At 41.0% G+C, this 22,424-nt stretch overlaps 1 protein-coding gene across 1 annotated transcript in view; it reads right to left on the bottom strand.

Annotated features, from left to right (window-relative positions):
• Nucleotides 1-22,424, bottom strand: part of LOC136863782 (glyceraldehyde-3-phosphate dehydrogenase 2) — a 95,694-nt gene that overhangs the window by 19,010 nt on the left and 54,260 nt on the right. The window contains exon 5 of the mRNA XM_067140137.2: nt 14,300-14,460. Coding sequence (XP_066996238.2) covers nt 14,300-14,460 — 161 coding nt within the window. The remainder of the gene's footprint in view (nt 1-14,299; nt 14,461-22,424) is intronic.

Genomic DNA, 22,424 nt, shown 5'->3' with positions numbered 1-22,424 from the left:
CAGAAATAACAAACTCTTCAGATGCCTTTGAAATACGGACAGGCGTTAGGCATGGAGATGATCTCTCACCTCTGTTGTTCAACTGCGTTCTTGGGAAAGTGATCAGTGAATGGCGCAGATAAGGAGTCGAAAGCTGAGTCAGACTAGGCCACAAGAAAGAGAATCTTTCAATTGACAGTCTAGCATTTGCAGACGATCTTGCAGTTTTCTCTGATTCTTTGTATGTGGCCACGAAGCAGATCAAACAGCTTCAAACACAAGCTGCAAAGACGGGCCTCCAGATCTCCTTTGAGAAAACGAAATTCATTACAAACATCAAACTGGCGCCAAGTGAGCTAGAAGGGACTCACGGAAAAGTCAAGCGGGTTGAAAAATTTAAATATCTTGGTGAATGGATAGAACCTAACATGTCCGAAAAAGAAGCCTTTGCATCACGCATGAATACAATTGAAATGGCTTGCCATCTGACTAAGAATGTCTGTAATAAAAGATCCATATCTCTGAATGCAAAATCAAACACTACTGCACTGTCATCCGGCCAGAGGCTCTATATGCAGTAGAATGTTTCGACATGAACAGAAAAGGTATGATGGAGAAATTGAAGGCTAAGGAAAAGAAGATTTTGAGGGAAATCTTAGGTCCAGTCAAAGACAACGGCGAGTTTAGGAGATGGCACAACCAGGAGTTGTACTCGCATGTGGAGAAAATAACCGACGTGATGCGGAAAAAGTGGATTACTTTTTGTGTACACATGGCCCGAATGAAGTCAACATGGTTAACCAACCACATTTTCACTTTCCTCCAAGAAAAAAAAAAAGGCAAAGGGGGCATGGTTCAGTGAGGTACGGGAAGATCTGCAGGATAATGGGATCTAATTTGAAGATATCCATGAGAACTCCAAGAACATCAGAGTTTCCAACCAAAGCCGAAGCTGAAAACTGGAAAGGCATGGACGAAAGAGGGTAAGGAGCAACACCATATACGAATGTAGGAATACTGGACAAACATTAAAGCTCAAAGGAAACAGTTGAAATGATGTGGTCCTTAGTTGGCCGAAGCGAAACAAGAAGAAACTCTATTATCGTTAAGTAATGAACTGAAATATATCCGGCAATTAAAACACAGGGAATAAGAGGCTAATTATACAATATAACTACAGCTATTCTTACCTCACTTGAATTGAACATTTGGGCTTTGCTTTCCATTGATGTGTTCGTAGTATTGAGGGCGGTCCGGTATGGCGTACCCTAGTAGCGTGGAAAAGAACTTACTGTTGCGAAAGAATATAAAGAATATAAATCAGGGATTAAGTCATACTACTTATTTGTGCAATCTAACGGGGACATTTAGAATCGACAGGGGGATTGCTGGTCTCGTTCAGTACCCAAGAACCGATACTGGCGAGCGTACTACCTGATGTTACGTACAGGCTTAGGCTCGTCCCTGCTGAAACTACATTGTGCCGCACTGTCTTTTGGGAGTTGCCGTAGGAAAGCAAACACCCTGTGTCTGATTCGAAGCCGACAGCGTTTATTGGTCCATTACGAAGCATTAGTACATCGAACGACCGAAGATGGTTGATTTTAACAAGTTTTGAAATATACGTTAGGTTTATTTAACTAAGAAATTAGAAAAAGGCGACAAGTGAAGTGTAAAATTATTGGGAGTTGTGCAACATTGCAACATTACCACGCATCGCCCCTGTAAAATCATTTCTCTCATAATATTTTGTAATAGGTGAAATATTATTCCCACTAACAGTTACCATAGAAATACTTTGTGCTCTGAACTCAGGGCATCTTACATGTAGATGTCTATTTCTTTGACCACCTCCCAAAAAGGAATTCTGGGTGCGCCCTAGATTCGAAGAATGAGGGTTTCAGCAAAAGAAAAGGATACAAAAACTAGGCCTATCAAATTAGATATTGTCAAATCGGAAGAGCACAAGTGTTGACCGAGGTAGGATCCTCGTGGTCGTCAATCCACACATCAACGTTGGGAGCCACTGGGAGTCACCCCTTATAACAGGTTTATGTATTCTGTCTCTACGCAAAGGGAAACTGGGGACCGACAATCTATCACTGATCTTTTTTTTTTTGCTATTTGCTTTACGTCGCACCGACACAGATAGGTCTTATGGCGACGATGGGACGGGAAAGGGCTAGGAGTGGGAAGGAAGCGGCCGTGGCCTTAATTAAGGTACAGCCCCAGCATTTTCCTGGTGTGAAAATGGGAAACCACGGAAAACCATTTTCAGGGCTACCGACAGTGGGGTTCGAACCTACTATCTCCCGAATACTGGATACTGGCCGCACTTAAGCGACTGCAGCTATCGAGCTCGGTATATCACTGATCTACGGAGGGAACAGGAGGGAAGATCAAGTTTACAAATCATAAGAGACATGTAATTCTCTCAATAAAGGAGATAACTAGTAAATTCAGGAATTGTCTACAAATACAATTGGACCACTTCCGTCTATCATTTTCCGGTCATCTAGTTCGATAAGTTTTCTTACCGAATTTCCCAGTAGCTTTTCATTCGTTCTGTTTTTGTCTGTCGTTCCTCATCTCTAAATACCATGGGTGCCCGCAGGATTTTTTCCATATTAACAATTTTCTTCAATATAAAACAATATAACGTCGGCAACATTAAATTGTTTACAGACATTTCCGGTTATAACAGATGCTAGATGACTGTCAGTGAGTTCAGTTTATGAAATAATCTGGCATGACATTAAACAATTGAACATCAACTTTTTTTTTTTTGCTACTTTGCTTTACGTCGCACCGACACAGATAGGTCTTATGGCGAATCAACCTTTTTAGAATTCCAGTGGGGAGGGGCAAGTGCCCCCCCTCGACCCCCCTTCCGGGCGCCCATGTAAATACCATTTTCATTGTATATCGTTGTTTGGGGGGGGGGGGGGGTTCAAATCTTATTTTTATGTACTGTATTTCAGTTTCTTTAAATTTTCTGTTTTGTTTTGCAAATCGTCCAGAGATATTTCTAGTTCTCGCATATCTTCTCTAATTTCCTTAATCCATCCTATTTGTTGCTTCACATTCCATAGCTTCTCTATCATTTTTCTTGGTAATCTAATTTCTGGTGTCCTCATAATGTGACCAAAAAAATAGATCTCTCTCTTCCGTATAGTATCTATGATGGACTCCTGTTCTCTGTACACCGCTTCATTTGGAACTATCCACCATTGTCCACCTTTCTGGTATTTATTTATGCATATACTAGCTATTCATCTCTGTACTTTTAGGATTTTGTCGATTCTGTTTTTCTGACTAACTTTCAGAATGTCACCTCTTTTTATCACAATTTTATCTGTACACCGAAGATTTTGCTTCATACTTCTTTTTTAAAAAAAATCTCGAATTAGATAGCCAATAGTTGAAAGTGGGTTCTGTACAATTCTTGTCTGTTTGTATGTTTGTGTGTGTGGAGGTGATTACTGTTTTAAGAGGAAGTGCAAATGGGCAACCATCCTCTATTAACACTAATCAGAGGGGAAAATAAAGATATCGCATAAAGAAAGAGAAGGGCCACGAATGATTCGTAAACCTAATACCGTCGGGGTCTGAAGAAAACAAGAGTTGATCAAGAGAGGTCGTGTAGGAAAGATAAAATTTAGGAGCCTGGCACAAGTACTGTAAGTGGCAGCAATTCCAGGATTCAGCTAATGGCCCTGTGGTCACCAGAATTTATTGAAACTCGGCAATAAGTCGAGGGATGTCTGGATATGCGAAACGTAGCGTTCTGAAATGGCAGCCAGTATCGAAATGCATTATAACCACAAGACTCCAGACCAGGGCACGTACGGTCACCGCTGTTGTTCAAAAGTCGAGGTAGCAGACGAAGCAAAGATCAGTTCTGTGGTGAGCTGAAATCCACTCTGAGCAGGGGCGTGTTACCCCCCTGTGTTACTGGGGGGTTAGAACTCGCCCCTCCCTTGGAAATTTACAAAAAGAAAATAAACAGGAACTAACAATAAACTAAATACACATTCAGAGATAATAATTGTAGAACCAACAGATCTGTTGAATCTATATTTTAAGAAACCTCGAAAGTTGGATGTTAGATTGTAAACTTGAAAATATCTTTCGCAGTAACATTGTTGACCTTGATTGTATTGTTCTTTATTTTAATGTGAGATTTTGTAGTGCTCTGCAGTCTGAATATCAACATAATTCACTTGAATCAGAGTCCTTATAATGACAAGTCTTGCATGAGCGCACCGCACAAGCACCTTCATTGTGTTCTGTCATCATTTTGTAACTATAACCCTCCCCATCGGCCGATCCTGGCTACGCAACTGCCCCTGAGGAAGGTAAAGAAGACGGGCATCATTGTGCTCATGGGAGATCTGAATGTACAGAATGGAGGTAATACTCAAGGAGTCTAGATCAGGGGCGTAACGAATGTAATACGGGCCCGCCTGCCAAAATAAAATTTCGGGGACCCTCAAATAAAATGTAAAACTTAAGAGTAACTAATATAAATGTAATTACAGCAGGAAGATAATATGCAGTATATTGTCAAGTTATACAAACACAGGGATTACTCACTATTGCAAGACTATTAAAATACATATTAAAATAAATATTAAAAATAAATAAATAAAAATACATAAAATAAGTAAATAAATAAATAGAAAATAAATAATAAAATTAAAAATAAATAAATAAATAGAATATTAAAATATGTTTTATTTGGCTGCCTCCGTGGTTTAACGGCTAAGCTGCTGAACAGTTCACCACTTAGTGGTTCGTACTTAACAAAATGTGTGCATAGTACGATCTCAGATGCACTACACATCAAGACAATTTATAACAGAAATATGACACTTTGGTATCAATTTTAATTGCTGTAATTATTTTTAAGTAATTTGGCGCGGGTCCTTTGCGAGAGGAGTGTCGCAGTGTTGCGAGAGTAGACAAGGGCAAGCATAGTTTAGAGCTGTGCTATAATAACTGCTGCTAGATGGCAATTCCTCTACGTAAAAATTGTAAAACAAAACTATTTAGACTGATTCTACGAAACTGTTCGGACCATTTCCGTGCAGAGTGACATTAGGCTAGATATATATTATTTATTTGCGAGGAGCCTTTGGGGCCCCTTAAAAGCCCGGGCCCGTCTGCATGGCAGGCTCTACAGTCCCTAACGTTACGCCCCTGGCCTGGAGGATTATCGGAGAGCATGATAATGGCGAACGGTTCGTTGACTTTTGCAGAAGTTTCATCCAAATAGTTGGAGGAACTTCGTTTCCCATGAAGAATGTCTACTTGGATATTCCCAGATAAGAAAACATAGAACCAAATCGACCACATCGCTATGAGCAGAAAATGGAGACGGTCCTTACTAGAAATACAGGAGGTGCTGATGTAGGCAGCGACCACCACCTTGTGTTTTCTACCATTAGGCTGAAAGTTGCAGCTGTGAAGAGAGTTACATACAGATTTACAAATTAATAATCATATGGCCTCAGCTACGTGTGCAGACATTTCAATCGGACGCCATCCAGCCGTCTACTCGTCAATTTCGACGTTCCGTTTTACTCTAGGCCTACTAGATGGTAGAGTAAACCGAATCTCTCTTAGGCGTCTATGGCTGAGTTTTTATGAATTCTTTCTTTTTTAATCTGCTTACCCTCCAGGGTTAGTTTTTCCCTTCAACTCGGCGAGGAATTCCACATCTACCGCCTCAAGGGCAGTGTCCTGTAGCGTCAGACTTTGGGTCGGAGGATACAACTGAGGAGCAGAGCCAGTACCTCGCCCAGGTGGCCTCACCTTGTGGGAAGATGGGAAACATTGGAAGAGATAGATAAGGAAGAGGGAAGGAAGCGGCCATGGCCGTAAGTTAGGTACCATCCCGGCATTAGGTCAGGCCCTAACTAGAGTATGGTTCCAGTGTATGGGTCCCTCACCAGGATTACTTGATTCAAGAAATCGAAAAAAATCCAAAGCAAAGCAGCTCAATTTGTTCGGGGTGATTTCCGAAAAAAAAAGAGTAGCGTTACAAAAATGTTGCAAAGTTTGGGCTGGGAAGACTTGGGAGAAAGAAGACGAGCTGCTCGACTGAGTGGTATGTTCCGAGCTGTCAGCGGAGAGATTGCATGGAATGACATTCGCGTAGACGAATAAGCCTTTTTTTTTTTTTTTTTTTTTTTTTTTTTGCTAGTTGCTTTACGTCGCACCAACGCAGATAGGTCTTATGGCGACGGTGGTATACGAAGGGACTAGGAGTGGGAAGGAAGCGGCCATGGCTTTAATTAAGGTACAGCCCTAGCATTTGTCTGGTGTGAAAATGAGAAACCACGGAAAACCATCTTCAGGGTTGCCGATAGTGGGGCTCGAACCCACTATCTCCCGGATGCAAGCTCACAGCTGCGCGCCCCTAACCGCACGGCCAACTCGCCCGGTACGAATAAGTTTGGGTGGCGTCTTTAAAAGTAGGAAATATCACAATATGAAGATAAAGTTGGAATTCAAGAGGACAAATTGGGGCAAATATTCATTTATAGGAAGGGGATTGGAATAACTTATCAAGGGAGATGTTCAACAAATTTCCAATTTCTTTGCAATCATTTAAGAAAAGGGTAGGAAAACAACAGATAGGTAAGCTGCCACCTGGGCGACTGCCCTAAACGCAGATCAGTATTGATTTGATTTGATTTTGGGAAACCACGGAAAACCACTTCGAGGATGGCTGAGGAGGGAATCGAACCCAATTCTACTCAGTTGACCTCCCGAGGCTGAGTGGACCCGGTTCCAGCCCTCGTACCACTTTTCAAACTTCGTGGCAGAGCCGGGAATCGAACCCGGGCTTTCGGGGGTGGCAGCTAATTATGCTAACTCCTATGCCACAGAAGGGGACCTTAATGAATTTTGTCGGGTAAATACCAAACGTGTCACCAGACATCTTTTACATGTCGACATCGTACGGCATGAAGTGTCGAAAGGACTTTCGTCTGCCCTTAAAAAATCCGACTAACTCTGCTGAGTTTCAACCTGCTATCTTGGAATCTGGAGGCCGATACTCTATCACTGATCCACAGAGACAGCTAGGTACAGATATAAGAAGAAGCAGAAGGTTTGACGTAGCCAAGTTAAAACTGGCTCAAGCAAACGGCCACTTACAAGATATCGCTCAGCAACAGCTTCGAAGCCCTAGCAACAATTGAGTCAGAACTAATTGAAAACTGGGCTACAGTGGTGGTGGTGATGGTGGTAGCGATTATTGATTTAAGTTGTAGTGCAACTTGGCAACCATCCTTTATTTACACTAACCAGAAGGAAAAAATGGAAGAGGTCCGACACTTCGAAGAATGAAGGTATCGGAAAAAAAGGGAAGGGCCAGGAAGAACGTGAAAACGAGTTTGTTTTACGTGTTCTTATGGCCACGGTGGGATAGGAAAGGGCTAGGAGTGGGGAGGAAGTGACCGTGGCCTTATTTAAGGTACAGCCCCAGCATTTGCCTGGTGTGAAAATGGGAAACCATGGAAAACAATCTTCAGGGCTGCAGACAGTGGCGTTCGAACCCACTACCTCCTGGATGCAAGCTCCTAGTTGCTGCCAAATCTTCCGGTATGAAAGACTTCCTAGGCCTCGCAAACCTACACCGTCGGGAGATCGGATGGGAAAGATTAAGGCGAGGAGTGTGACACAGGTACGTCGAAGTAATGCAAGACTCAGCTAGGGGACCCGTGGTCACCAACACACGCTCCTAAGACAAAAGCCTCTGGGTCCCTTTTTGGTCGATTCTTACGACAGGCAGGGGATACCGTGGGTGTTATTTTACCACCTTCACCCACAGGGGCAAAAGATGAAGGAAGGCGGGAACAGAAGATTCCCTTGATCATCGCCGAGACGGAAGAAAACTGAATACAATGTCTTAAGCCCATAACATTTATCAACGATAACATAGAGTTCTTTTTGGCGCTATGGCCCTAGCGGACGTAGCTCTGCCAAGTGACCACTGCTCATCCCGAAGGCCTGCAGATATGAGGCGACGCGTGATCAGCGCGACGAATCGAGTCGGCTGTTATTCTTGGCTTTCTAGACCGGGACCACTATCTCTCTGTCAGATAGCTGCTCAGTTATTCTCACGTAGACTGAGTGGACCTCTAACAGCCCTCATATTCAGATTAAAAATCTCTGAATTGACCGGGAATTGAACCGGAGACTCCGGGACGTGAGATCGGAACGTACTTAACATATGTTAAAAACATAATGACATGAGAAAACAGGGCTAAGGAGGGTCCGCCTGTCATTACAATAGATCTGCGGAATTATTAGTAGTATTATTCGACTTTCCCTAACTGGAGATTGTGTCTGTGAAAAAAGAAACAAGAAAAAAACAAGAGGAATATTAAAAGTGATTGCGCGTTGATTACAAAATATGTTTTGGTATCCTTCCCTCCTCCATTCATATAACATGTCCAAAACATCTCAATTTATTCTTCTTCATGATCCAAAAAACTTCAACAATGTTGTGAGATAAACAGTAGACAATGGTATGATAATAAACGGGGTTAAAAGTCTGGTTGTGAGTTTCACTAATAGCACAAGTCCTCACGGGTTTATTTACCGGTACTGAGTTGGTGGGCTGAAAGTTCCAAATGGGGAGCACTGTTAAATTCTAGGCGTTAATACAAGGAATAATCACATAAACGGTGCCGGTATTGTAAATAAAGGGTACAGATCTCTGCACATACATATGAGGGTATTTAGGGGTTGTACTAAGGGTGTAAAGGAGAGGGCATGTAAGTCTCTGGTAAGACCCCAACTGGAGTATGGTTCCAGTGTATGGGACCCTCACCAGGATTACCTGATTCGAGAACTGGAAAAAATCAAAGAAAAGCGGATCGATTTGTTCTGGGCGATTTCCGACAAAAGAGTAGCGTTACGAAAATGTTGCCAAGATTGGGCTGGGAAGACTTGGAAGAAAGGAGACGAGCTGCTCGACTAAATGGTATATTTCTCGCTGTCATTGGAGAGATGGCGTGGGATGTTATTGGTAGACGAATATGAGTGGTGTTTTTAAAAGTTGGAAATATCAAGATATAAAGATAAAGTAGGAATTCAAGGGGATAAATTTGGGCAAATATTCGGTTATAGGAAGAGGAGTTAGGGATCGGAGTAATTTTCCAAATTCTTTACAATTATTTAGGAAAAGACTAGGTAAAATACACGTAGGGAATCTGCTACCTGGGCGGCTGCCCTAAATGCAGATCAGTGGTGATTGACTGGGTGATGTTTGGTGGTTTTTCTACCCGTATCTCTTTTCTGACCTCAACAACTCTTACTCGGTCTCTCCTGGTCTTCCCCTCCATACTCCTCAGGAACTTCATTTCACTGGCCTGAATTTTACTATCTTGCTGTCAATGTCCAAGTCTCTGATGCATACATTAATATAGGGGTATATAGTACATCTTGTACATTATCTCTTTACATTTCAAAACTCATTCATAAAAGTTCCAAAATTATGCAATATATCCGCGAATAATCCCGAAATTGATAGCAACTCGCGAAAACATCCCAAAATAACGAACTTTTCAACGAAAAACGCTTTTCTTGGATTATAAGTGCGAATTATTACTATCTTTCAAATAAAAAGGGTATCAAGGATATCAAGCAATTCAGAAATTTGCGAAAGAACGTAATAAAGTAAAATAAATGATAGTGACTGCATGTACAGTATACTGACGGACATGCTTGCAGAACACCGTAGTTTTTCTTCAGTTTTCCCAGCCTCTGTGGTTTCAAGTAGCAAATATCGACAGAGATAATTTTTGCACACAAATACATTTTCTGATAACCATTCTTAGTCTGTATATGGATGAAAACGTGCAAGCATTTAATTAATGTTCATGATCAGTTCTTTGAAACCTACAGAAAAGTTTTAATTAAAACCTCAACTTTTAAAAACCTAGAACCTAAACTGTATTCTTATACAAATTTAATTTTAGTGGATCCAGACTAATTCCTCTCTTATGAGCACACGGCTACCTCCACTTGTCTCTCAGGTTCCTGTTAAGATGCTTGTAACTAACTGTTGAAATCCTGGATCTGCTATAGTTAAATGTTACCGATGTTTTCACAGTGTGAAATATGTACGAAATTTTCTGTTTTTCACGAAATATTTACCGAGATCAAACAGTTTTAAGCACTGCAACAAGGAGAAAATAATAACCATACAATCATAACCCTGGTAATAAGTTTTCTCAGCTGTTCCATCAGTTCTCAGTAATACCCTCATGATTTATTTTGCAGATTGCTGATAAATTATTTTATTAGCGATCATACTGCGAGAACTGCTGTTCAACTAAGTTCATGTTATCACTCCAGTATGTAAAATAGCAGGCCTACATTTATGTATGTCCAACCCTTTACTGTTCCTATACAGCGTCGGGTATGAAGTAAGATGAATCTTCGTAGCGAATTTATGTAATCGGATTCCATTCCTGATATCAGCGTCATCAGAGGAGTTAATGAGATGAAATGAATTACGTAATTTTGTAGTAAAAAGAGAGAGGATGAAGACCTGTTCCGGCACATAGCCTGTTTCCGTCGAATAACACCAAGGGGTCTGCTCAAGGCTTAACGTCCTCATCCGACGGATGAATCACCATCAACAAAGTCATATGCCCTCACTCCATAGGAACACTGCGGAGAGGTTTGGAATTGAATCCAGGCTTTTGGCATGCAATCTAGTGATTAGACATTGTATAACCCCACCTATCCTACCCTACCGGCCAACATTCTGATGGTGAAATTGTTTCGACCAACGGGACTCGAACCGGCTAATCGCGGTGTCAGATCATATAGACTTGACGACTTTAACGATCATGGCTACCAGGTGGATTATACTAGGCCTAGATATGAATACTTTTTATTTATCAATCACGGACAAAACTCAAACAAAACAAATGTTATTGTTATTATTTAAACTCGGTGCACTTTTCTGTCCTATAAAGGTTTAAAATAACTACCACCGAACGAATACTCCATAGTGTCGAGCGCATAAGGTGCAGTTCAGGCTCTATTCTCATTCCGCACAGTCCAACATTCCAGATGACTAATGGAAGTATTAAAAAAACATGCAGACAGACACGTAGTCTCGGCACCTTCAGTGCTTGCGTAATGCGGTACTGAGGAAGTGATGCAAGGGTCGGTAACCGTTACATTCATTTCTTCTCAATCTCTACTACGTGAAACTGAACAGGTAGCCTGTCTCTCTGGAGCAGCATCTGCTCTCAAATGCTTTTATTTTCTAAGATCACGCAGTTAACCGTTATGTCAAGAGCCAAGCTGGAAGACACTCGCTACGATAGTTGTGTCAGTCTAACACTGCTCTCTTTAATCGGTCATGGAAAGTCTTCGTAATCACATCCTCGATAAGAGATAAGTTAAAAAATCTGAGCTCGGTAAAGTTCTGTGAAGTAGGATGCTACCCTACTTACACATAGTCCCAGTAAGAATTTCTCCTGTAGCGAATTAAGGGCCACCGGTGGATTGTCTATTCCCAGCCGCCTGGGCTCAAGAACGACCACGCTTTTTAAATTTTTTTTAATGGCGCGTGGTCTCCGGAGATGTCTGGTTTTGGTCTTTCAAGTTTACGCCTATAAACGATCTGCGCGACAGTGAGGATGGAACGCTAGCCGTGATGAATTCTAATGCTGGAAACGGCACATATACCCAGCCCTCGGAATTAACTAATTAAGGTTAAAATCCTCGATCCGCCCGGGAATCGAACCCGGTAACCCTGGGACCCAAGACCAACACGCTAACCATTTAGCCATGGAACTGGACATAGTCTATGATGAAGAACATACATATAAATAACTTAGCCTATTAGTATTTATTTTCCTGCCAATGGTTTTATGTCCCACTCGGCAGCTAGAAGCAGGAAGGAAGCGACCACGGCCTTCATTTAAGCTACAGCCCCAGCATTCTTCTGAGATGAAAATGGTAAACCGGACCAATGTAGCCACAACGAAGTATTGACCTAAGTCCACATTAATAAGTTGTCCCAGTTGAGCTTCGCCGGTCAAGGTGTGCTCCTTGACGAAGATTTTATATTACACTGCCTGTATTCAACAGTCGAAAGCAGTATGTATTAATTAATTAAAAATATGAAATAAACATGTTAACGTATCTCATGGATAAAAACACAAAATCCACAGTCGTAATTACTAACAAGTAACACATTCAATATTTCCCCACGGTATTTGAATGGCATCAGAACAGCTATTATAGTATTTCCTTACAAACCATATCGTGTGTAGTAGTAAATGGAAGTTGTACTTTGACGTCTATAGATCTGTGTACTCTTTTACAATTTGCTTTTATGACCCACCGACACAGACAGGTCTTATGGCGACTTTGGGACAGGAAAGGGTACAGCCCGAGCATTTGCCTGGTGTGAAAATGGGAAACCACGGAAAACCTCGTCAGGGCTGCCGACAGTGGGGTTCGAACCCACTATATCCAGTATGCAAGCTCACAGCTTTAATAAATTTCATAAACTTAATGATTTCGTTGATTTAATAAAATTTAATTTAATTATTTAATTTATGTAATTTAACTTAATTTGTAAAGGGTAACACAGGTCAACTTTATTTTTAGAACACTGATGTCAGTAATTTAATAATGAAACCCAATGAGAGGTAATTAACATGAAATGATATGTAATGATTTACGTCGGTATAGTTTCTGTTACCATAACCAAGCTGTCAAGATGGATCCTAAAATTATGTAATGAAGTTTCGACCACTCGATGTGTATTTTTCTTAGGAGTTTGAGATTAAGAGAGAGTGTTCTTTTTATGTCAGATATTTAATGTGTGGAATTAGATTTTAAATAAACCGACTTAATAAATTTAATAAATGAAGCATTTTTGGTAGGTTGAAAATGATACTCAGAAGATATAACAGAATTTTGTAATATCCGTATGGATTATTATTTATTGGTTTTAGTTGACCATTAGAGTTTTGATTAATGAAATTTTAATTTTTTATTGTTATTCATTTTTTCTTTGCCGTACTGCCAAAGTTTTTAAAATAAATCAGTTTGCAAAATATCTCACTCATAATCTTTTTATTATGTTTTTTACTCTTTTATCCTTCCTGCTTATTAATTCAAGTTTAGTTTTATTTTATTTCGAAATATCACCGGGGATCACCCGTATACGACCCTGTGATTAAAAGCCGGCGCCCAACTTACAGACTGGAAGGGTAGAATATGTACGTTGAATCAATGATTTCTCTCTGTGTTGTTCTTTCCTTAGTGCCCAGTATTTCTTCATTCTTTCTGATCTTCGTTTCGTTATACTGCTCTGTTACATCATTTCTCTTATTTAATCAATTTATACTGAATGTTATATTCCTACGCACCATAATGCAGAAGACTAGGAAGGACAAGTCCGAAAGGAGGTGGGAATAGGAGACTTCCAACTACAGAGGATCCATGAAGCACGATTCAAGTTGTTTGGCCATGTAAGAAAGATGAGTGCAAGCAGGACTGCAAGAAGAGAATATGAAAGAGCAGTAAAACGAAAAAGACCAGTGGGCAGACCTAGAGGAAAATGGACCGATCTGGTGAAGAAAGGTCGAGGAGAAAGGACAAGATTGGGAGAAGATTACGAGAGAACAGTGTTCATGGACAAAGATGGAGGGGGCTCGTACACCACACCCGGGCGACTGGAGTTGGTCAACGATGATGATGATTATCCAAACTTTAGAACACATGACTCTTGACAGTAAACTGCCTTAGACGTCTTCAAAAATTCTGCCCTAAATTATTTGCTCAATGTACTTGCTGAATAGACCTAAGGTCAATTACTTTCCAGAATTATTTTTCGGGAAGCACTGATCTGAATTGTAGTTTTGTCCTTGCAAATATGCTTAAGAGTGTCACAGTCTGTGCTGCTTTGTGGAATTGATAAAATAAAAGGCATTACTTAGAGATTCTGTCACATTTAAGATAACCGTCAGCTGATTGCGTCTGCCCTGCCCCCTGCCAGTGTTCACTAAACATCAATTCTCTCTAACTACTGTACTTAAAGAATGAGGAAAAACATGACATTTCCAAACAAGAAATAAATCTGCTCTCAAAGTCCGGGAGATAAGCCTCTGCGATCATAGGAATGGAAGGAAAGACCAAAAAATCGGGAGTCTCCTGCTTAAATCGTGGGAGTTGGCACGTCTGCATATAGAATGAGAAGGTTGCGCTAGCCATTGATCGCTGGAATGTGACGTGTGTCGCTGACCTACATTACACTATTACTCACCTGACGGTGAGGTCCACGACCGACACATTGGGAACAGGCACACGGAAGGCCATGCCTGTCAGCTTTCCGTCCAGCTCGGGTATCACTTTACCCACAGCCTTGGCGGCCCCCGTAGACGCCGGAATGATGTTCTGTGAAGCTCCGCGACCATCTCGCCATAGCTGTAACATAGTGCGTAGTAAGATACGTTAAGAGAAGATAAGAAAGTGATTGAGAAGTAGACTTTATTATCGGCCGCCCTTAACACGTTTAAAGGAAAAAGCAAACACTTGAGGTAAATGAATGCTTTTGAAGTTGGAGGGAAAAATATAAATACACACTGAAAACCGATGTATAATGGTGGTGGTGGGGGTAATTTCTGTTTTAGGAAGTACAACTGGGCAATCACCCACTCTTAACTACGGTGACCAGAGGATCAGACGTCCTCTTTTATCCGGACATTGTCCAGACCATTGTCCGGGGTCCGGGTCAATTAGTTCAAAAGCCAGAAATATCCTCCTTTTTTTAGTGAATCTGCTTATTTTTGGGTGATCTGTTTTACTGTTTCTTTTTTACAAGTATTCTTCATTACGCGACAGCTTCATCGTTATCGCATCGGTATACAGAAATGTGATTATGGATATAGAGCACATGCGATTATTCCCTGCATGCCTTGTATTATGATTAGAGACGCTATTTACTATTCTATATACTGCATGCTTCTCTGTCAGCAGCACCCAGTCAGAACACTACTATGTTAACGTGTGACAGCTGAGGACGTGACAAGCGAAAAGAGTCGACCGGGATTTGAAGGAAGCCTGTTTTAAATGATGTTGAACAATGTATTCTGTATTTGTAAGCTAAGTCCATATCCTTTCAAACCGATGATGTGAAATATTTTGATCAGTTCTGCAATTTCCAGCAATTCCTGAATGAAAGGGTGACCCTGGATGTAACAAGTTACCTTGTACCCAGAAAGGGGTAAGGTAAGGGTTATTCTGCCCGAAGGCAGGTCCGAACCTCCGCAGAGGTGTTCCTGAGCCGGAGTTTACGTGCGGTAGGGTGGCCAGTTCCTTTCCGCTCCTCCATTCCCTTACCCCCCACCAACAGCGCGTGTCAACCCATCCAACTCCTGACCACGCCCAATGTCGCTTAACCTCGGAGATCTCACGGGATCCGGTGTTTCAACACGGCTACGGCCGTTGGACAGAAAGGGGTAAAGTATTTAAATTCCCGTAAGTAAGTTGATTGTAGTTCAGAGTTGCTAAAACTTGCATAATACTTTTATTTCTCATTGATATCAGCACAATGGACTGATAATAGGAACCGTTTCCAGGTAGAATCTGTGAAAATCCTCTTAATGGTTCAATATAATCCAAAGGAATTTACATGTGTATCTTTTCACAAGTATATGATAACACCGCATAACTCCCGAAAGCAACTGAATTTTCAGAGAAGTACCAGCAAGACGTGTAAATTAGTTTCGTTGTTTAAATTTTGTACTGCATAATATATAAATGGATAACTTTTGTTTATCTAGGCCTATGTGAAAATTAGATTAGCCTATATGTCTAAATTCCGACTCTCGATGGAGGATTTTTTGTGCCCTCTTTCTTCCTCTTTTAAAAAATCTATTTGCATCTGGCCACCCTCCTCTTAACACTAATCGGTAGGTCCTGGTGGTGCTTATTATTTTCAGAGGAAGTACAGCCAGTCAACCATGCTCTAATAACACTAATTAGAAGGAAAATGGAAGAAGTCCGATCCGTCGAAGAATGGACGTACCGGTGGTGAAAATGAAAGACTTCCTAGACCTCGCAAACCTAATACCGTCGGGGTCTGAAGACAAGAGTTGACCAAGGAAGGTCGGGCAGGGTACAAGTTAGTGGAAGCAATGACAGACTCAGCTAGGGGCCCGTGGTATCTAACCTACGACAGGCATGGCATACCGTGGATGTTATTCTACCGTCTTCACCCACAAGGAGGAGAGGATGAAAGAAATCCGACACTTGGAAGAATGAAGGTATCGGAGAAAGAAAGGGAAGGGCCACGCCGGGAACGAAAATGAAAGACTCTAGGCCTCGCAAACCCAACATCGTCAGGGTTGGAAGAGAACCAGAGTTGACCAAGGATAGTTGCACAGGAAAATATAAAACGAGGAGGATGACACAAGTGGAAGCAAGGAAGCACTGTCAGACTCAGCTAAGGGAACCGTGGCCCTCAACCCACCCATTCAAGTTGAGAACCCTTGGTCCTCCTTCGAAGTACCTCCTAGGGGGTACCGTGGATATATTCTACCATCCCTACATACAGGGGGAATGGTGAGTAGAACCAACGGCATACTCAACTGCGAGAGTGGTGGTGGTGGTGATTATTGTTTTAAGAGGAAGTGCAACTGGACAATCTTCCTCTATGAACATTAATCAGAGAGAAAAAATAAAATCCATCCGACACTTTGAACAATAAAGATATCGCCCGCCAAAGAAAGTCAAGGACCACAAAGGGCGTGAAAATAAAAGACTCCCTAGGCCTCGAATACTCTAATACGTTTGGGGTCGGCAAAGAGGGAGAGATGACCGAGAGAGGTCGGATAGGATAGATGAAAGTGAGGAGCCTGGCCTGAGGAGCAAGAGCAAGAGTCCGTGGGGCCCCTTTTAGTCACCTCTTATGACAGGCAGGGGATACCATGGGTGTTATTCTACCTTCCCCAACCACAGGGGTGCAACTGTGATATTCGTGGTCGTAAACCTTACGGCATGCATGAGATATGATAAACGTATTCTCGCTCCCTTTACATTGGTACGTCACCCTAAAGGTACTCGGTTATCACTCCATTCATTAGAACATAAATATCACTTATTCTAGGCGTGGCAAAAATGTAGTTGGTATTTATCTTATCACAGATTTGACAAATCAGTTTGCATCAGGAGAGGGCGTGTGCGTCTCCATACACAGTGATGTCAAAGCTTCCTACTATTACAATCTTTTACCTACGAGCATGACTGCTGGGCGGATGGTGATTATTGTTTTAAGGGAAAATGCAAAGCGATAACCGTCTCCTATTCATTCTAAACATAGAAGAAGAAGAAGTGCGACTTTTGAAACATGTGTGGAGGGAAAGGCCGTAAAAGGCGCGAAAATGAAAGGGTGGTTGTACTGATTATTGTTTTAAGAGGAAGTACAACTAGGCAACCATCCTCTATATAACACTAATCAGAGAGAAAAAATGGAAAAGATCTGACACTTCGAAAAATGAAAATATCGGCCAAAGACAAAGGCCACGAAGGGCGTGAATATGAAAGTCTCCATAGGCCTCAAAAATTCTAATAGCATCGGGGTCGGAAAAACAAGAGTTGACCAAGGGAGGTCGGATAGGATAGATGGAAGTGAGGAGCCTAGCACAAGTGAAGGAATTCCATACTCAGCTCGGGGTCCCATAGTCGCAACCCATGCTCCCAAGTTTAGAACCCTTTGGCCCCTTTTAGTCGCCCCTTACGACAGGCAGGGGATACCGCGGGTGTTATTCTGCCACCGCAAACGGGGCCTAAAGAATCTTTCGCTCCCAATGGATGACTTTAGGCCTTGCGGAGCTACAGTAATAGCATCGGGGTCGGAAAAAACAAGAGTTGACCAAGGGAGGTCGGAGGGGAAGGATTAAGGTGAGGAACCTGGCACAAGTAAGTGGAAGCAATGCCATTCTCAGCTAGGGGACCTGTGGTTACCAACCCGCGCTCCATCTTTTAATCGCCCCTTACGTCATACAGGGGATATCGTGGATTTTATTTTTTTGCTAGTAACTTTACACCACACCGACACAGATAGGCCTTATGGCGACGATGGGATAGGAAAGGCTTATGAGTTGGAAGGAAGCGGCCGTGGCCTTAATTAAGGTACGGCCCCAGCATTTGCCTGGTGTGAAAATGGAAAACCACGGAAAACCATCTTCAGGGCTGCCGACAGTGGGATTCGAACCCACTATTTCCCGGATGCAAACTCACAGCCGTGCTCCCCTAACCGCCCAGCTAACTCGCCCGGTATCGTGGATGTATAGGGAAGGAAGGCAAAGGGCCTAGCACAACTACGTATCGCGTTGTCACTCAGAGCTCTCAAAATGAGAGCCAGCCAGTATGGATTTTTTTTTTTTTTTTTTTTACAAGTTGCTTTACGTCGCACCGACATAGGTCTTATGGCGACGATGGGATAGGAAGGGACTAGGAGTAGGAAGGAAGTGGGGTTCGAACCCACTATCTCCCGAATACTGGATACTGGCCATTGCGACTGCAGCTATCGAGCTCGGTTGTATGAAATGACTGCTCGCGGAAGATGAGAGGAAGAAAAAGGAGAAGTGATAGTGAAGCTGGATGGAATGCTTCATTTTAACAGCTATATTTCTGTATAGTAGCACACCATTTCAGAGTGTAATAATAATAATAATAATAATAATAATAATAATAATAATAATAATAATAATAATAGTAATAATAATAATAATAATAATAATGTACCCGCTCAAAGCCTGAGTCCCAACCAGCATTTATCTCAGGGAGTGTTACGGTCCGAATCTATCGCAACTCATAAACAATTAAAAAAAAAAATATTTTGAGATATAAGATCTCAAACTAAATGTAAGGGCGCCATCCAATCAGTACTACAGGGTTGAACGGGACACTCTAATCTTTAACTTTAAGGCTCATCATAAAACACACACCAATTATATATATTCAGATCAAAGGGAAATTATGAAGGCTCCGTCCTAGGAATGGGGACGGATATTTAAACGGTCACCAAGGGTTTACTATTCTACAAGAACAAGAACCTGGAACTGTTTCCTTGCAAATGCTAAAAGAGCATTTATTTAAGTAAACAAATGAAAATTTACACACAATCAAAATCTGTTGACCCTTGTCATTTGCCGGTAATTTGGCAAATTATTCCTGAAAATGATTACATAATATTTGTCACTTTTGACCACCCTTCCATTTGGGTGGTGGAACCGTTGATATCTGAAGGTATCAGATTTACCTTCGTTAACACCATGACCCTATTTGATCATGGACCAATAACCTGTTGGCTAAGTAGGCGCGATCACATAGACCATGTTATCGCCTCTACTTTAATTGAGATGAGACCAACCCGGGAAACTACAAACTCTCCCCGGGTTCCTAACCAAGATATGCTAATCGTTAGTTGAAGGAATACGACAAAGGGACTCTAACCTAATGGTCCAGATGTAGGGATTTGCCTTCATTTACACACATTAACTTAACTTATTATTTACAACCAATTGACATTATTATGTTAATTCGCCAGCTGACTTCCCTAGTATCATCCATCATCAGCATCCGAAATAATAAGAAAAATAAAAAAATAAAAAATATTTTATTAAATATTATTATTATTATTATTATTATTATTATTATTATTATTATTATTATTATTATTATTATTATTATTATTATTATTTGTGGAGATCATGATTATCGTAACCCGTAATCATCCTCGGACTAATATTTCAACTTTTCGCGATTTTATTTTATTTTCATCTGAAATAAATAAAAGTACCTTCATTGATTATTCTTCTTCTCCTTCTTCAAATATTCTCATTATTATTATTATTATTAGTTAAAAATCTCAAATTTTTCATTTCAACTCCCAACATCATTATCATGTCCAAATTAAAAAAAAAAGTAAATTCTTCTTAAAAAAAAGTAGTTATGTTTTTTTATTATTATTATTATTATTTTTAAAAAAATAATTTCGCCTGTTACACGGTATTCCCCTCTTAATATGTTTAACGCATAACCCCTTTTACAATTCCTATTTATTTTGGCACTAATCAATCCAGATATGATTTACTTGGAATATTATTATTATTATTACTTCTTTCGAGAATCTTTATTTTTATTCCCCATCTTTATAATTTGGTCAGATACGTTCTCTCCCAAACAGAAATCACCAAGATCCGAATTCACATCGGTCGGGGTATAATAGTTTTCGAACCCGCAACCTTATTTTCGTACTGCCGTTAATTCATGGAGACCATATGCTCCTAAGACAATTCTCAAATCCCATAACACCTCGCAGTTGGGCATTTACCTCCAATCTCTGCAAGTGTTAAATTATTCCTTCCTTTTCCATTTTGAAGTCCATTTATCCATTGGAACTCTTCAAAACATTTTCACAAATTAACCCTCGGTGTGTGGACTCTATTCTGCCACTCAATACACCGGTATATAAATACAACCTCTATGTGGGCCTTAAGATCCATCTATTTCTTCATCAACATCAGTACAATTCACTTTCATTTCGGGCCGGATTTCTGTCCCACAAAACTCCAAATCTCAACTTTTGGCTCAAATCCCTCTGGATCTCAAACATAGCGTGACCATATTATAACAGTGCCTATCTCGTTTCTACCAAAATTATTTATGATTATTATGGAGTCCAAAAACGTTAAATCAAAATTAACGCTAAAAACCGGATTCACTGCACAAATTATAATTATTCACGGCACATGTGATCTCCACATTTAAATTACTTTAATTTGCAATCATACTATCCAACTAGGCCCGTGCCTTTATTCTCAAAGATTATTATTAAACACGCCTTTACACATTACCAAATTCTAATGTCCTACTTCGACACTTGTACAGACTATTATTATTTTGTCCACTGGCGAACTTCGCGATATTTACACACAAATCAATGGACTTCATTCCGTCCCACAACAATTTAAATCACTTGGCAATCCTACCTCTGGATTATCTTAACAACATGCCTTAATATCTATAAAAGTTCCGATAACGGAAACCCACTTTGGAAGCACTTCTAAATGAATATTTACATTATCTTCACGTGAAACGTGTTCCATATTAGCAAACAACTCAAGCACTTGAATGAACAACTCAACCCTACTATACTCTATTTAATAATCAAAATTATGATGAGTGCTTGATTTACTCTACATATTAATTTGTCCCTTTGTCTATCTATCTTTGAATTTATACGAGCCGTAACGGCTCGTTTCACAATCAAGTTACCATGATAAAATATGATTTCCTCCCCCTAACGATAGCAATCTATATATATATTAAAAGGTACTCAACTCTGCCATTGTAGTCTGCTAAAACCGGACGAGAAGCCATAGCCCCTCCGGTTTTTAGCAATGCATTTCACTGGTATTCATGCCAGCTTGAAGAATTAATCCTTGACCCTTTTCAACTTTACACATTTTGAATAAAAACAAATAAATTAACTGTTGCACTTTGGAATAATTTCCACCCTAAATTCTATTTACAAATTTTACACTCTCGGCCTTGTATCTAGCCCACTTAATGTAAATATACATTCTTCATTCCTTTCCCGGACACTAGGAACATGGGATACCTCGGGTTTCCCTTTACAACGGCCCGTACGCGCACTTGAATTTCCCGTCTCACGTTCGTGTAGCTGACCAGGTATCAGTTTAGAATCGACCGTTTACTAGGTGACATAAACACTCGTGACCGTTCTCATGTAACGCACTTCCTAATCTGTTGGTAGAATCTCACACTCCGTAAGTTAGGCTTTACTGAGTCCTGTCTATTTGAAACACTTCATACTAGTAGACTGCTCAAGACCGTAATATGAGCTACATCACGTCATGAATCACTGTACTATGTAACAATATAATACTTCGAACTCTACTTTGCGTAAGTACACACTCGCACCCCTGGCGTAGTCACGGCTCGTACACAATATCAGAAGTACTTGCGCCCCACTGGCGTGGTATCCGCCCGAACACAATATCAGAAGTACTTTTTGCGCACCACTGGCGTGGTCACGGCTCGAACACAATATCGGAAGTACTTTCGCAGCACTGGCGTAGTCACGGCTCGAACACTTTATCAGAAGTACTTTCGCACCACTGGCGTGGTATCCGCCCGAACACAATATCAGAATTACTTTTTGCGCACCACTGGCGTGGTCACGGCTCGAACTCAATATCGGAAGTACTTGCGCGTCCTAGTGTACGACCTCATATTTATACTTGTATCCCCTCTCTTCCGAATTCAACGGAGGTCATCTCGGAACGCACAGTCCCGGTATCTTCATACGACAGTTTGCGGTTTGGCCCGTGGCTTCAATATATGATCCAATGATGTAA

Source organism: Anabrus simplex, chromosome 1, assembly GCF_040414725.1.
Source record: "Anabrus simplex isolate iqAnaSimp1 chromosome 1, ASM4041472v1, whole genome shotgun sequence".
NCBI classification, from domain to species: domain Eukaryota; kingdom Metazoa; phylum Arthropoda; class Insecta; order Orthoptera; family Tettigoniidae; genus Anabrus; species Anabrus simplex.
Note: the sequence above shows the minus strand (reverse complement) of the source record. Positions and strands in the feature narration are given on the sequence as shown.